The sequence below is a fragment of the Erinaceus europaeus genome, chromosome 7 (assembly GCF_950295315.1).
Source record: "Erinaceus europaeus chromosome 7, mEriEur2.1, whole genome shotgun sequence".
NCBI lineage: Eukaryota > Metazoa > Chordata > Mammalia > Eulipotyphla > Erinaceidae > Erinaceus > Erinaceus europaeus.
The window spans coordinates 6,962,745-6,978,633 of NC_080168.1; the positions used below are offsets into that span (position 1 = coordinate 6,962,745).

General features: G+C 40.9%; 1 protein-coding gene across 1 annotated transcript in view; it reads right to left on the reverse strand.

Annotated features, from left to right (window-relative positions):
- Positions 1-9,746: 9,746 nt before the first annotated feature.
- CUL3 (cullin 3) overlaps positions 9,747-15,889 on the reverse strand; it is a 96,302-nt gene continuing 90,159 nt past the window's right edge. Inside the window, exons 15-16 of the mRNA XM_060193681.1 lie at positions 12,057-12,202; positions 9,747-10,213 (exon numbers count right to left, since the gene is read on the reverse strand). Coding sequence (XP_060049664.1) covers positions 10,082-10,213; positions 12,057-12,202 — 278 coding nt within the window. The 3' untranslated portion in view covers positions 9,747-10,081. The remainder of the gene's footprint in view (positions 10,214-12,056; positions 12,203-15,889) is intronic.

The window sequence follows — 15,889 nt, forward strand, 5'->3', positions numbered from 1 at the left end:
TTTACTTTTCACACAACTGTCAATGGTTGGTTTCTCATGAAGAGCATTAGGTCACTGTGAATATGAGCTTCCTCTTACTGCTCAGGTTAGTAATGCCTGAACTCAACTGCAGTGATCAAGGGACTGGTTATATGAAACATTATTTATTTACTTTGGACAGAGACAGAGAGGTGGAGGTGGAAGCAGAGAGGGAGACAGAGGGACACTTACATCAGACTTCACCATTTGTGAAGGCAGGGGCTGGGGTCTTGAACCTGGTGCACTGTACTTACTATGTGTGCTCAAATGGGTGGGTCACTTCTGGGCCCCTTAAAATGGGACATTTATGCTTATCTCAAACACACCACGATGAATCAAAACAAGATGAGGCTTTTGCACTCTGGACTGGGTCTTCCTCCTCCAGAACCCCTTTACCTTTGCCTCATTTCCTCCTGAGTCTCTGCTCATCACAGGAAGATGGAGGAAGATGAAGAGGCGGCAACCTGTAACCCGACTTGGAGGGCGTCAGATTGGCCTTAGTCTGTTGTTAAAATTCGTAGGCTCCAGCTGGCCGGGCTAGCTTCACGGGCGGGTAACAGAGACGACCAGAGACATACGGCTGGGCAGAGAAGCTGTATTTCTTTATTCAGGAACAACGATTCATAAACTAAGACAAACTAATCACCAAACAGAACTCTGCTGTCTCTTTCCCCATGGCGGCGGCGCCAGCACTCTCTCTTACCCTGCCACTCTCCAACTCTGGAACTCTGGCACTTCTCTCAGGGTTCCTAGGGGTGGGGCCAAGCGGGTCCGCGAAACTAACTGGACTGATCCAATTTTCTTGGCGGGGGAGAACGAGAACAACCCAATGTAAAGCATACAACATTAGTCCACACAGCACGGACAGAACTACTGCATTTCCGCCCAGGGCTCAGATGACACAGCTCACAGGTTTGAGGTCCACTCACCTTCCTGCGTGTGTGTTAGACGGCATGGTAAGTGAAGAAGATTTAGGGGTTGGACGGCACTGGTACTGTCAGATGCTGGTGCACGCCAGGTGTTACCTTTGGGATGCGCAGATTCGGGGCTACTAGCAAAGTAGCTCAGCTGGACGGTGTGCTGCTTTGCTCTGTGCAGGGCTCAGGTTCAAGCCCAGCCCCCCAGTGAATTGAAGGCAGGTTTCACTCACTTTTCTTTTTTAGTATGTATTCACTTATTGGGTAGAGACAGAGAGAACTGAGATAGGAGGCGAAAGACACTTACAACACTACAGGTGGGGAGCGGGGGCTTGAACCCAGGTCTTTGGACACAGTAATGTGTCCTCAGTCAAGTGTGCCACCACCTGGTCCCTCACTTTTCAGTAAGGTGCAGACATGGATAAGACAGCTGCAGAAAACCCATGTGAGAACTTCTGAGAAACAGTAAAAAAAAAATCACTTAAATCTTTGGCCGCACTAGATGCTAATGTTTTTGTATAGAAGAATCCCTCGCTTTTCCAAAGCTCACATTATTACACCAACTCACTTCCATGACAGACCTACATCAACTATTACTTGTTTGGTGTAGGACGGCTCACGTGAGGCAGACGCTTGAGCCCTGACGCTACAGGAGGACGTGCTAATGTAACAAGGAAAATGCAGTCCTGAACAGTGAAAGTGCACTTGTGCGAAGCTCCCACTCTGTGGGGAAAAGGAAAAAAAAAAAACTAGCACCTGATTTCACAAACTGAAAGTTATCAGAAGGTGGTTTTTTTCACTCCCGGCACTCAAGGTGAGGGGTGTTCAGCACTTGTTTTGCAGCTGCCATTCATTCTGGCAGCAGATGTGGCCACTTCGGGGCCTGAGGACGCTGAAGCCGTTTTCCATTTAAACCTGTATATGTAGACACAGTTGTGTTTGTCGTAGGGAGTTATAAACTCTGCTTTAATATGGACCAAATCCCTTAAAATCACTGTACAGGCTCCTATGTACACATCTGTGCTAAGAATGATGTCTGAGTACATGCGCAAATTGCAACAGACCCTGTCAACCTGCCTGGCCACCTGATACCTCAAGTTGCTGTGAGGAGAGTAATATGATCTGCTTTAGTTTAGATGCCAGTTGTAGGCTCTGAGCTCGGCTGACTGTAACACTGGGCATTATAGTAACGCTGCTGCAGGCGTTTGGATTACTGGATTATACGCAGGACCCTTCCGCTGTATACAACGTAGGGACCAGGGGACTGGGAGATTGTGCACCTGGCTGAACGCACGTTACCATGCAGAAGGGAGTTCAAGTCCCTGCTCCCCACCTGCAGGGCTGAAGCTCCAAGAGCAGTGAAGCAAGTCTGCAGGTGCCTTATCTTTATCTCCCCCTCACCGCACACTATATCCTAATAAAAGAAAGGAAGGGGGAAGAAAAACAGCAGCTCGGAGTGGTGGGTTCAGTGTCTACACTGAGGCCCAGTGAAAACCCTGGTGGCAATCGAAAAAAAAAAGGGGGAGTGCTGAACCCAGTTTCCTAAAGTGAATGCTATTGTTATGAGTGGGCTGGAGAGAAGTCAGTACTCATTGAGGATTTACTAAGTGGCAGGGATCATGCTAAGAGCTATTACAGTGAGAACGTGTTGCCAGCTGTTCCTTCGATCAGTACAGGCTCCAATCTTCACAGAGAAGCTGGAGCAGAAACCGTGTAACACCATCTGTCATCCAGACCCAACACTGGATTCATAGTTGGGTCTTATGGGGAAGTAGAAATTACAGAGCAGTAAACATTAGCAGACTGTGTAACCATACGTGGGCCGACAGCAGTTACTCTGGGCAGCGTCTCCAGGACAACGGTAATTACTGACACGTCTCTAATGGGAGGGTGTCCTTTTCAGACAAACGTACCAGCTGGAAAGGAGCTCTTCCTACTTCCTCAGCCTTGGGAGCTAGACCAGACTTTGCCTCTCAGCAGGAGCTTCTGGTCCTTACACGCACTTAGATCTTAGTCTGAAGAGCTAGTTTGAGTTTCAGTTTTGTTTCCAAGAATGAGGAGAAAAAGAAATACACATAATTTGTCTATTTATTTAAGAAGAGACTACGGATATTTCTATGAAAAGCACATAGCTGAGAAGTAATTCCAAAATTTGGACATCAAAGAGTTGAGAGTATCATGTTCTAATGAAGGTCACTTTGTACCAGATTTAAAAGGCTCTTCACTTTCTGCGTCATTTGGAGCACACTGAGGAGTTAAGAGAATGAGGGGGCCATGCGGTCGGTCACACACCTGCACCTGGAAGAGTGCACGCCACAACGAGCCTGGGAGTTGACATGCTTGTGATTGCTACACGCTACATGGTCTCAAATTTACCTGCACAAAGGGATGATCTCAGACCTATTACATCTTAGATCTATCTCTAGGAGGCATTCGTTTTTCTTTTTAAACCTTCCCAAGAAAATCCTGGTGTGCATTTAGGCTTTAAAACAGCAATGCCCTACCACTTTCCTTCTGGAGCACATTTGAAGGGCCTACGGCAAATCTTTGTTTAGCTTTAATGACAGTCTCTTCACTCCAATGAGAATAGATTACATTGCTTTTAAAAAAATTTTTTTTTAATATTTATTTTCCCTTTTGTTGCCCTTGTTTTATATCGTTATAGTTGTTATTGTTGTTGTTACTGATATCGTCCGTTGTTAGATAGGACAGAGAGAAATGGAGAAAGATGGGGGAGGCAGAGGAGGGGGAAGAGAAAGGAGACATCTGTGAAGTGACTCCCCTGCAGGTGGGGAGCCGGGGGCTCGAACCGGGATCCTTATGCCGGTCCTTGTGCTTCACACGCCATGTGCACTTAACCCCCTGCACTACCGCCCTGCTCCCGATTACATTGCTTTTTAATCAGCTCAAGGAGAAACTGGTGAATAGTGATGCCTCCTTACAAATTTGGATAAATACCAACCTTGGCTAAAAATGGATTTTTCTTAGGGTTGCCGCAAAGTGGCACGGTAGTCAAAGTTGAGAAAAAACAATTTAATGTGAACCGAGTACTATAGGTTTCTTACTCTCTAACACATTCCTCTTGCTTTTCCCCCTTCATTTAGAGAAGCTGCAATAGGTTTTTGATGGCCTAAGACACTGGCTGGCTGTCAGTTGCCACACACACAGTGGAACTAGAGACTTGTCCTCCTCCTCCCTGGAGTTCAAGCCCTTCACATGCTGCCATTTTCGGTTTGTAATTCTATCGCATTAATCCTACAGCAACTGAAATCTGACATCAATTCTATAAAATTATCGTCAAGCCAGTTTGCATATGGCTAACATTTACCTCCTTTCCTCATGGACAAAGTCTGCAATAATAAAAAAAAAAAAAACTTCACAATCTTAAATTCTTCATGAAGCACTTTCACCGAGATACCAAGAAAATCTAATTTCAGACTTAACTTCAATTTACAAGTTTCTGTCCAGTCTGCCAAACCAACTAGTTTCTGGGGACATGTTAACCCTCACTCAAAACAAGTTTTGATATCCAGAAGTTGGATCCGAATTCCTGCATACTGTTAAAAATCAAGCAGGAGGGAGTCGGGCAGTAGCGAAGTGGGTTAAGCGCATGTGGCGCAAAGCGCAAGGACTGACAGAAGGATCCCAGTTCAAGCCCCTGGCTCCTCACCTGCAGGGGAGTCGCTTCACAGGTGGTGAAGCAGGTCTGCAGGTGTCTATCTTTCTCTACCCCTCTGCCTCCCCTCCTCTATTTCTGTCCTATCTAACAACGACGATATCAATAACAATAACTACAACAACAATAAAACAAGGACAACAAAAGGGAAAATAAATATTTTTTAAAAATTTAAAAAAATCAAGCAGGATTCTGAATGTCTCTAGATCACTAAGATGAACTTTCTCCCTCCAGAAAACGTGTGAGACCTTTAGTCGGCATTTCACGCACACGTCATGTCTACGGTCTGTCTTCCACTTTATTTATCTTGACAAAATCATATTCCTTGAACATTATTTCTCATGGTCCCTATAAGGCAGCACAAATTTTTTAACTTCTGAACTTCAGTTTTTTGAAGTCTCTCTCTCAAGACAGTGATCATTAAACATATTCATCTGGGGGTTTACAGGATGCCTACACCCACGGCATGCCAGGCATTGTCGAGCCGGTTAACAATCACAATGGGAGAAGGAATCTTGAATTACTTCAAATTTCCCCACGCTGCAAGAATTCCTGGTTTCATATAGTTTGAACTTTATTTTGTTATCTGAGTATCAGGAAGCTCACTAAGTTACTAAAAACACACCAGCCAGGTGCCTTTCAGCCTGGGTCACTGGAGGTTGAACCTAGACCCTTAACACTAAGGACTTAAAAGTCACTCTCGGGCAAGCTGAACAGCTGTATTGCTTTGTCAGGCATGCAATCCAGGTTTGAGACCAAACCCCATGACAATGAAGGGAGCTTCAGTGCTGTGGTCTCTCTCTCCACGGCCTCTATCTTAAAGGGGGAGGGGGGGGAGCATGAAAGTGAATTCAAGGGTCAAGCGCACTTTACCTTGTGCAAGGATCAGAGTTTGAGCCCCCAGACACATGAAAATAGCATGTAAAACTTTTACCAGTAGTGGAATGTTTCCATTCTGTCTCTCCCTCTTTAAAGAAAATAACTGACAGTCCACCCTGAGTGGTGAAAACATGGAAAGTGTAAAGTTCCAACGAAGAGCCTTAGCAGAATAACTAACCTATCAATAAATCAGGAAAAGGAAACGAAACATGAACTCACTCACTTTTCTGTTTCGCCACTCCTGTCTGCTGTTTTCAGAGAGGAAGAAGAGAGGAGCACAGAGCCCAAAGCTTCCTCCAGTGCCTCAGTGCTCCCTCCAGTGCCCTATCACGGGCTCAACACTGGGAAGGATACAGGGTAAGGAGGCTGGTAGCCACTCCACCGGAGCCTGAGAGCTTGCCCCAAGACTAAAGAACTTTGCTGTGAGCTTAAGAAATGGAAGGGCCTAGAGACAGCTCATCTAAGAAACTGCGCTTTACCATGCTCGGAGATGTCAGTTCAAGACCCTGGTGCCTTGTGGGAACAGCATGAGTAAGGCCTCTCCTCTTCTGGGGTCCTTCTGAAATTGAGAAAAAGTTCACTATGAGCAGAATGTTTATAAAACAACTTTTTAGCTATTCATGCTCTTACTAGACATAGGTTATGACTAATCTCCAAATCATTTACCTTTAAACACAAATGAATTTAACTTCACTGTCATTTTTAGGTCTCCTCTTTCTTTTTGCTAAACCATCCAGTAAAGGAAGGCACACGGACCCAGGTTCAAGCCCCCAGCCCCACCCATAGAGCAGAAGCTTCACAAGCAATGAAGCTATACAGCAGGTGTCTTTCTCTTCCCCTTCTTCCCCCACCCCACTCAATTTATCTGATCAAAATTAAGCATCTACCCATTAATCATCGAAACCTGTAAAATGCTCACTTACATAGTAGCCATTACCTCCTGTTTCCCCTAAGTGATGAATTTATAGTAAGAAAGTCAGGGCTAGGGGTACAGCATAACGGTTATTTCATAGCTGAGGCTGTGCAGTCCCAAGTTCAATCCCCAGCACCACCATAAACCAGAACCACACAGTATTCTGGTCTACATCTTTCTATAGTTCTCTCTTTAAAATGGCATAGAAGGTCAGAAGGCAGAAAACAAGACCAAGCAAGTGCTCAACTCTGGGCTCGGTTTCTTTGCAGTCTCCACAGCTGATGTGGCAGCTAAAGGAAAGCAATCAGAACCGTGCCTGACAATGACACAGAGGACCCCGTTACTGTTTACCGTTTCTAATTAGCCACTTTGAAGAACAGACATGGTTTACAGTATTTGTTAACCCAAAATATTTCCACACTCATTATCAATGAAACAAAATACTTCATCATGACCAATTATATGCAGCACCAGACAGAGAAACACATGGTGTACAGTTTCTATAGGTGTCCGTCTTCTTGAGACCGGCAATCCAGGAGTAGCACACATCAGACCACGAGAAAATTTGGCTAGAACACTTGAGTCTTAGATAAGCCAAGACATAACTTTTGTCACACCACTCGTATCTGTAACTATAAATTAACACAAACAGCATTACCTGAATCTAACATATTAAGATTAGCTTCCAAACTGAGGAATTACCTAGTATTTAGCTTCCTGAGATGACTCCAGAGTACTAGTAATCCAGGAATGCAAGCAGACCCGAAAGACCACTGGCTGACCTCTAAGCCCTTTACTACCCAACATACAGATGTCAACAAAGGAGAATTTCAAAGGTGCTTTGCTACAAAGGTTATTATGGACAAAGTGTTATGAGCATCTTAAGGATTTACGAGTGGTCCCTGTCTAGGTTCACACAGGTTTAATGCTACACAGGTGACTCTAATATATTCTTTAAACAGACATGCTTATCTTCCCCTTCAAAACTCACCGACATAGACGTAAGAGAACTCTTACCATCACAAGCACGTTTTATTTAGCTGCAATGATTCTTCAACTTTAAAACAACTTGCTGCAATGATTCTTCAACTTTAAAACAACTTGACAATTCAAAGTAAACACTACTGAAACTTTAACTATAATTTAACATGCACTGGACAAAGATTAAGTCACTTTTGCAGTTAGGAAGTAGTGTTCTCCACCCTCCTTAAAATTCAAGTCACCAAAACTTAATTGCATCAACAGGACTGAATGAATAAAGTAGGAAGCATTATTCTTTGAAATTAAAGCTTTAATAAAAACTGAAAAAAAAAATTAATGACTACTCGTGGAAAGAAAAGCTGTATTGAAATGTATCATTATGTACTTTGTGTCTCTTGCAGGTGGGGGCCAGGGGCTTGAACCTGGTTCCTTAAGCATGGTAAAGTATGTGTTCAACCAGGTGCACCAACACATGGCCCCTAGACTAAAATTATACTATGAGCTAAAAACAAAGCAATGTTAGGTGACCCAGTATTATTTTTCAATGCAGCATCGTGTTCAACTGCAATTCAAAATGTTTCACTTTGGGCATTCAGAAGCTTAAGTATCAAAACCGTGCTCTAAAATGAGCAAGTGTATAAACTCTATAGAGTTATGTATTTGTATATCCACATATGAGACAAGGACAAACTTACTCACTGGCTTTTATTACGTTAAATTAGCACTTACATTTTTATGTCTTACTGAAGAGATTTCAAATGAAGCTTTTACCCTTTTCACATTGACTTGACAATCTGGATCATTCTCCCCTGCCCCGTGGTATAATATCCTTTAATTGGGATTTGAGAGAATAAAAACATCCTGAAGCTTAAAAGTTACTCCCTGAAGAAGAGACACCTTACCATCACAGCCCTTTCAGTTACGTAAGCATCTGAAACTGAAATCCTCCAGCTTGACATACTAACTCAACTATGGTCAAAGTATGTCAACCAAGGTAAAGGTATCCTGAGACTACCATAGTTTTCAGCTGTATCTTATGTAAAAGTGGAAAATGCAAGAAGAGTACAAAGCCCGATTCTACATAAGAAGTGGAGACAAGGTTAAATGCAGTAAAAGTAGTATTTACAAGTCTAAAGGTAAATTATAACCCAAGACGCGTGGGGAAAAATATTTATATGGAGTTTTTAATCCATATTAGAATTCAATTGTTGTAACTTGACCATAAATTTAAACAGATACCATCTTCTCAGACATACATTCTAATAAATGTATCAACAGTACTGATAGTCAACGAAGGGCTGGTTATTTGAAATATTAATAACATTTCATTTTTCTATTCAACAGAAATCTATAGTGGTTTGCCCCAATTACATACCTGAAACATTATTTTATGAATAATATTAAATAAGATTGGAGATAAGAATACTCTGAAAATAAAGCAGATTATAATCCTTGGTAGATCAATCAGGTAAAAAACATTGGTTCAAGTTGGAAGCACAGGATAACTGACATGAATCTTCAGCACAAAGCATACCTATGAAAACATAAAATGATGACTCTGTGGAGGACAGTATCAAATATCCAAGAATCATCAGATTTGAAAAATATTGCTTAATCACTTTCCAAACATCTGCAAGAACTGAAGATTTTGTTAAAAACCAAGGTCATCATATTTATTGCATCTTTAAAATGCATCTTGAAACAGAAAATTAACAATGCACCTCAGCTTCACCACAAGATGGGAGGGAAATCTAAGATATTTATAAACAAAATGTAGACTGTATGTGCTTTTCATAGGGGCTGAATAAATACAACTAGCTGCCAACTTTGTGCTTTGACAGACTGGAATTAGTGGGTATATGTATATGAGTTCGTTTATTTTTGTCTACAATAAATGAAATAAAAACACTGCCCTATACAGTCCACTATTAGCAGTGAGTACAACAGCAAAAAATTATTGTACAATTTATACATACTAAAATACTTTCTTTCTCTAAAGGTAATGCAGAACAAAACCTAATCATTGTTAAGACTTAATTTTGGAAATCTCAATTACAACGGGGAAAAACCAAATCAGGGTGTACAGTGAACCCAAAACAAAGGTTCTTGGTCATACGGGTATAAGATTAGTAAGTGCGAGTGGGAGGAGTAAAGCATGCTCAAACTGTATGCTTGGGTCTCTGTATATTTATCAAGCCTTTAAATTAAACAACACTAGCTAAAGAAAAGTCTTAGGCAGAGCAAGGTAATTGGGAATTGTGTCGTTTCTTTTACCATTTTTGTTACCCAACTTATACAATGCGCAAAGAGCTAAGCAACACTACAAAAACACATTTACATCAACACTGAAGACCTGGGGAAATGAAATTCAACAATTTTATTTTCATGAGCTGTATTTTCTAAATTTTTGTTTTATTTTTTTTCCTGTTTTCATACAGTATTGAAAACAAAACGCGGCACATTCACATTTTCCCGAGGAACTGTAAAGATGATCTCTACAGGGATAGACGTTGTAAAGCCTGAAGCTCAATCAACTGGTGTTGAAAACTCTCAAAGGGAGTAAAGGCTTGATCTGAATGGTCTAGAACATGTAATTTAATAGAAGAGATGGTCGTCTTAATATTTAATGATTTAAAATAACTTCCCAGTCCATGCGAAGAGTACAGTCCAAGAATAAATCAAATTTCTGAACGCATTTTATGCTACATATGTGTATACTTTGCGATCCTCAGGTGTTCGTGCCAAATATTCTCTCTCAATAAGTCCTTCAATACGTTTCTTTATAACAACTGGACTTGGTAAGAATCGAGCCTTCAACTGTTGAGTGACCTAAAAGAGAAAATAAAAAGAACTAATTCCTACCAGAAAAACATTTTAAAGTGTAACACTTTCATATACAAACAAAAAGTTTTTCTTTGAATAAAAGTATGCCATTTAAAGACTCACACCAATTGTAGTAATTTGTTTACGAAAGTTAAACATTTTAAAAAGGTTTTATTTGAATATGTATTATAAAATGTAGTTAGAACATTAAGTCCTCTCTCAGAATGTGAGTATTAAAGTGAATTAGGGGCTGAATTATTTGGGCTATACAAATATAACTCTATACCATCCAGTTTAACTATCTTGAGGCTGTATTCTACTAACTTCTGGGTCATTCTCCCAATTCACAGAAACCGGGAAGCCTAGCATGTTTAAGAGCATAAAGTCTGAACCCAGATAGCCTGGGTGTAAATTCACCTACTAATAACTCGGGCCTTGGGCAAACTGCCCAACTATATGAAGTTGCTGTCTATCTTAAATGAGCTAATATAAACAAACAGTAATGTTTAGAAAATGCTGTTGTTGTTTTTTTTCCCCTTAAATAATCTGGGTATTATGTCATCAAGTAATGAAAAATGACGACTATACCAGCAACCCAAATTGGAAGATGCCTTCTCTTCTATGCCAGTACCTCTTTATCCACTCACTACTTTTAACTGTGAAGTAGGCTGTTCTGGAGGGGGGAAATTGACATGCCTGAATAGTAGACAGTACTTTCAGATGAGATCCTAAATCTTCCTGTCCCCTAAACCCGTGCTTGCCCTCAAAGTCAACCCACATCTCTTTCAGCTCATTTTCCAAACCCACAATGAATTGCTAATTATTTGAAATCTGAAATTTCGGCATTTTAGTCTCCTACTAAAAATCTACCACCCTTCCAATTTTCTCACTACAACATCAACAAACTGATTTCTCAGCCCATTTGAGATCTCCAGTCTTCCGACTCTTTTCTCCATGCTTCTAACAACTTCTGATCTTACCATTCCCCCTACAGAGTCTAAGCTGTGTACAAGATTCCTTTGGTTCTAATTCCATGACTAATCATTCAAAACCGAAAAAAGGTGTCATTTTGAAACCTGCACACACCAGGAATCAACAAACATCAGCCTGCAGCTGAAGACTGTGAATTCTTACTGGAACATAAGCCAGCTCTAGCTCGCTTTCTGGCTGTAATACAGCGTTAACTGTTTCTTCATTAACTCTTTACACCTGCCCATGTGTTTAAATACTTACATTTTTTTTTTTTTACTAATGACTCTTTACAAAATTCTATTCCTTTACCACATGATAGAGGTATATAAAAATACTAAATGACATGGAATATAGAAGCACACTGCTTTACTCTTGGTTAAAAGGTCCGAGCTCTGGCTGGCTGGTTAAGCCAGAAACTTAGTCATCCTCAACAGCATCAGCTGACAGCACCAGCAAACGCTGCTCCCTATCCATTAGCCCTGGCCATTTGGTGCCCCTCTTAATCAGCTTTCAACTTGTTTTCTCATCCCTAGTTTCCTCTCTTATATAATAAAGGCAGTCAGCAGAGAGTAAGCTTTACAGAAATAAGGCCAGTTTGTTTTATACAAAAGTATTAACTGTTAGTGGGAACTTCTCATTCATTTCATGGGAAAGCGCTATTTTCAGTATAAACACATTCGTTCTTGACCTACACTAGTATTTCATTGTGCTGTTACAGTTCAGTAGGAAAAGTGTGCCATGCTTTTAATAAATGTTATCTGCTTATGGCTCACTGATGATTTAAAGACACATTTTAAGTCAGTTGCGTCATGTTCCTAAATGTGAGCTGTTAATGTTACTTGTTTTTGTCCAGCAATACAGTCCTGAATATCCTCACCTCTGCTACCAGCACATTGTGCTGCATCTTCTTTCTAGATTTCATTATCCGAACTATAGCAGCTTCTATCTCGTGTTTTCTGTCGTCGTCTACTTTCTGCCTCGTTTCTTTTCTTTCTGGGTCGGATTCACCTTGTTTGGCAGCAACTAAAATAGAAAAAGATTTACTGTGTGGTTTCAAATGTAAGGAAAATATCCAGCTTATGTACAAGTCCAACATAAGTTAGCATTGACAACAAAGAAAACTCAAGTTCAACTTCTGGGCATACAAATACACTTACTAATTCAAGCAACCATTCAAAATGTGCCAAATTCAAATCTAGTTTAATATTGAAATTAATAACCAGTGACATAAAATTCTGTAGTTCTTTTTTCTTTTAAAAATTAGGAATTTAGTTTTACAAAAGAGGTAATAAGACCAGAACTTTAAGACAATGAATGACCCTTTTCCTAGGAGAAAAATGAGAGCTAGACACCTCTAGTTATATATTATCACCAGATAATTTTCCCTGCTTTTAAGATTAACTAGTATTTTCTCACTGTAGTTCCAAGTTAAACCTCATTAAAAACATGCCAAAATGAGAATGAATAAATATGGATGGATGATCTCACTCATGGGTGAAACTTAAGGAACAAGGACAGAAAGGGAAAACACACACAAAAGTGTAATTTGACTGAGGAAGGAGTTTGAATGTGTGAGTGTGTGTGTGTGTGTGTGTGTGTGTGTGTGTGTGTGTGTGTGTGTGTGTGTGTGTGTGTTGCTTTGAAATTCTGGTCTTTAATGGTGAGAAAGGACCTAAGTTGGGGGTGAGGGTGTTCTGCAGACACCTCCCACAGAAAGGTAGGAAACTGTACCCATGTGTCAACAACTGAACTGTAATCCATGGCTCCACTTCTCCCCAACAAAGGCGAAAAAAGGCCAGAATACTTCATGTCTTATTAATTCAAAATGAGGTCATCATCTTTAAGGGTACACGTTGCAGAGATATAACTAGATCGATATATAATTCATGATTGCTACCAGTGTTAAAGAACTGCGTAATTATTTAGTAATCCATTTGCACCTCTCTGCTAAGTTTTTGCCTTAGACCTGACTTGTTCATGTTACAATCTCCTTGCCAACAGGGCGCGCTATATTCTAACCCTCCAAAGTCTTCCTATGGCAGGAAGCAACTTAAGGGATTAGATACAGGCATCTATTTCTCCTACAACCTTGCTTTAACTCCAATAGGAAAGTAGAATGAAGTAGAATAAGAATCAGAGCAAGATACAAGTCAAGTCTCTGGAGGTACAGGGTTGGGATATAGTGCTGACTAAGGCAGTGGCAAACCCACAAGACAACAGACTGAATAATTAAGATAATTCTTTAGTTGTTTCTAATGAGAACTCTTTGATTAGTAATATTGCTTTCAGCTTTCCCCCAAATGAATCGCTATCTTACAGGAAAAAATGGACTTTCCTTAAAACATCATTCTTATTTTAAAAAAAACCAAAAAAACAAATAGATAGATACTGGCTTTAAAATAAGCTTGGCAAACTAGTAGAAAAACCCAAAGAAGGCAGACCCCATCAACCTAATACTGGTTTGGATATAAATGATACTCAATCCTTTAAGGACTGGGAGAAAGTCTAAGCTCACCAGTTAAGAGAGAGAGAGAAAGACAGATAGAAAGAAAAGAAAAAAGAAAAGAAAAAAAAAGAAGAAAGGGAGAGGGAGAGAAAGGGAGGGAGGAAGGGAGGGAGGAAGAGGACTATAAAAGCTGGGTAAGGGCAAGAGACTGAGCCACCTAATGACGGCCTTTTTGGTCAATACCAGGCCACTCCATCATCAGGAGCCCTAGTTAGGGAATCCTTGATTCCCAACACAAGTAATGATGGGCCAGACCTCTAGTAGACCCCTCTTTCCACCATCACTACTCACTTCTATCAAAAATATCAGCATAAGCCCTCTCGTGGGCCACTCTAGCACCTGCCCTTCCTATAATGTAGAAATGATAGGGACTCTCCACTCACTGAAAGGAGAATGGGTCAGCCTACTCTGCCACTTGAGGAAAACTGGTCCTGAAATGAGTGCAGCCTAGAGTGTTCTCGGCTGTGACCATGAACTGTGAGCTCAGACTGACAGGGACTCAGGTTATGCATGCTCCTGTGCTAGATACGAATATATATGTATATATATATGGGCCCTGGGCCAGGTGGATGGGCATAAACAGTCAATTTTATTCACAGATTTTCTTCAAGTATGGGAACTATTCTCTGCCCTAATACAACTTTCTATCCCTACTCTCAACTCAGACATCATCTTCCCAGACAACATTTTTGTTCCACTCCATGTTAAGCTAGCAAACTCAAGCAAAAACTACTAAAAGTAATGGGCCCCATGGAACATCCTTAAAATAGACTTCCTACCTTCTTTCCACCCTAAGATCCCTACTCTCATTTGCTCTATTCCTACTTTTTGGTTCTTAATTGATGAGTCATTTTGCCCTGCTTTATGTCTTATCACCTTTCAGCCACCAAGTTGCAGATGCTATCCTGATTCCATTCTGACTACTCCAGGCAGACGACCTCACCAATGTGTCCAGGAACCTCACCTCTCTAGAGCCCTACCCCACTAGGGAAAGACAGAAACAGGCTGGAGGTATGGATAGAACTGACAATGTCCATGTCCAGCAGAGAAGCAATAGAGAAGCCAGACGTTCCACCTTCTGAACCCCATAAATAATTTTGGTCCATATCCCCAGCAGGCGAGAAATAATAAGGGGAGATGGCCAGAAGGCTCTGAACTCCAACTCTATCAGGACTCGGAGGCAGAAGAAGAAAAAAGGAAGGACATTCCAAAGTAGTAGTAATAGGTATAGGTGTGACTTAGAAAGGGAGAAAAGGCAGGATTACAGAAAAAAATAAAAAAGAAAAAAAGCACAAATATATACAAATATAGACAGAGAAATAATAGTCAACCCGTATCTGTGACCTTAGAACTACTGTAGCTTCCAATGAAGGGAATGGAGATACAGAACTGGTGGTGGGAACAGTGCAGAATTATACCTAGTATCTTATAATTTTGTAAATCAATATTAAATCACTAAGAAAAACTTTAAAAACACTGGTTTGCATAAGATAGAACTAAAGAGAAGGGCTGAATTACTTAAGAGGGGATGTTATGCTTGCAAAGTAATTAAAATAATTCAGCAAATACACACACACACACACACACACACACACACACACACACACACACACACAGGGAAAAGGATGGGGAGCATGGGGTGCAGGCACCCAACCGAGTGTGGCATTGCTTTCACAGCTGGTGAACACAGTTAACATGGCCACAGTAATACTGATTAAAAGAAATTTTTCACTTTTTCTGTGGACTTGAATATATGAACGATAAAAATTTGGAGAAAATCTCAAAAAAAAAAATCACTTAATCAGGATTTGCACGACTGAGTAGACTGTACTGATAGACATTGAACTATGATGAGTTTAAATTTCCCCTTTTTATTTTTTTGGCACTCTGGGGCTTTGTGTTCCCATTAATTCACTGACCCAGGGGGAATTGTTGGGGGAAACAGATACAGAGGGAGACACCATGGCACTGAAGCTTCTTCCCCAATGCCACACCAGTCCCCAGTGGTATTCCAAGAGCCTGGACCTGGGCACGGACATGGCAGGGCACATACCCTACCTGGCACGTTATTTTACACGTGAGTTAATTTTCCTTTACTGTGAGGGAAACTATGCTGAGGCCTCAGCATGCTTCTCTGTAGTTTGCTTCTCTGTGTGGTAGATGTTATCTGGGAAGAAGATGGGGGACGTGAATGGGGTAGGAAA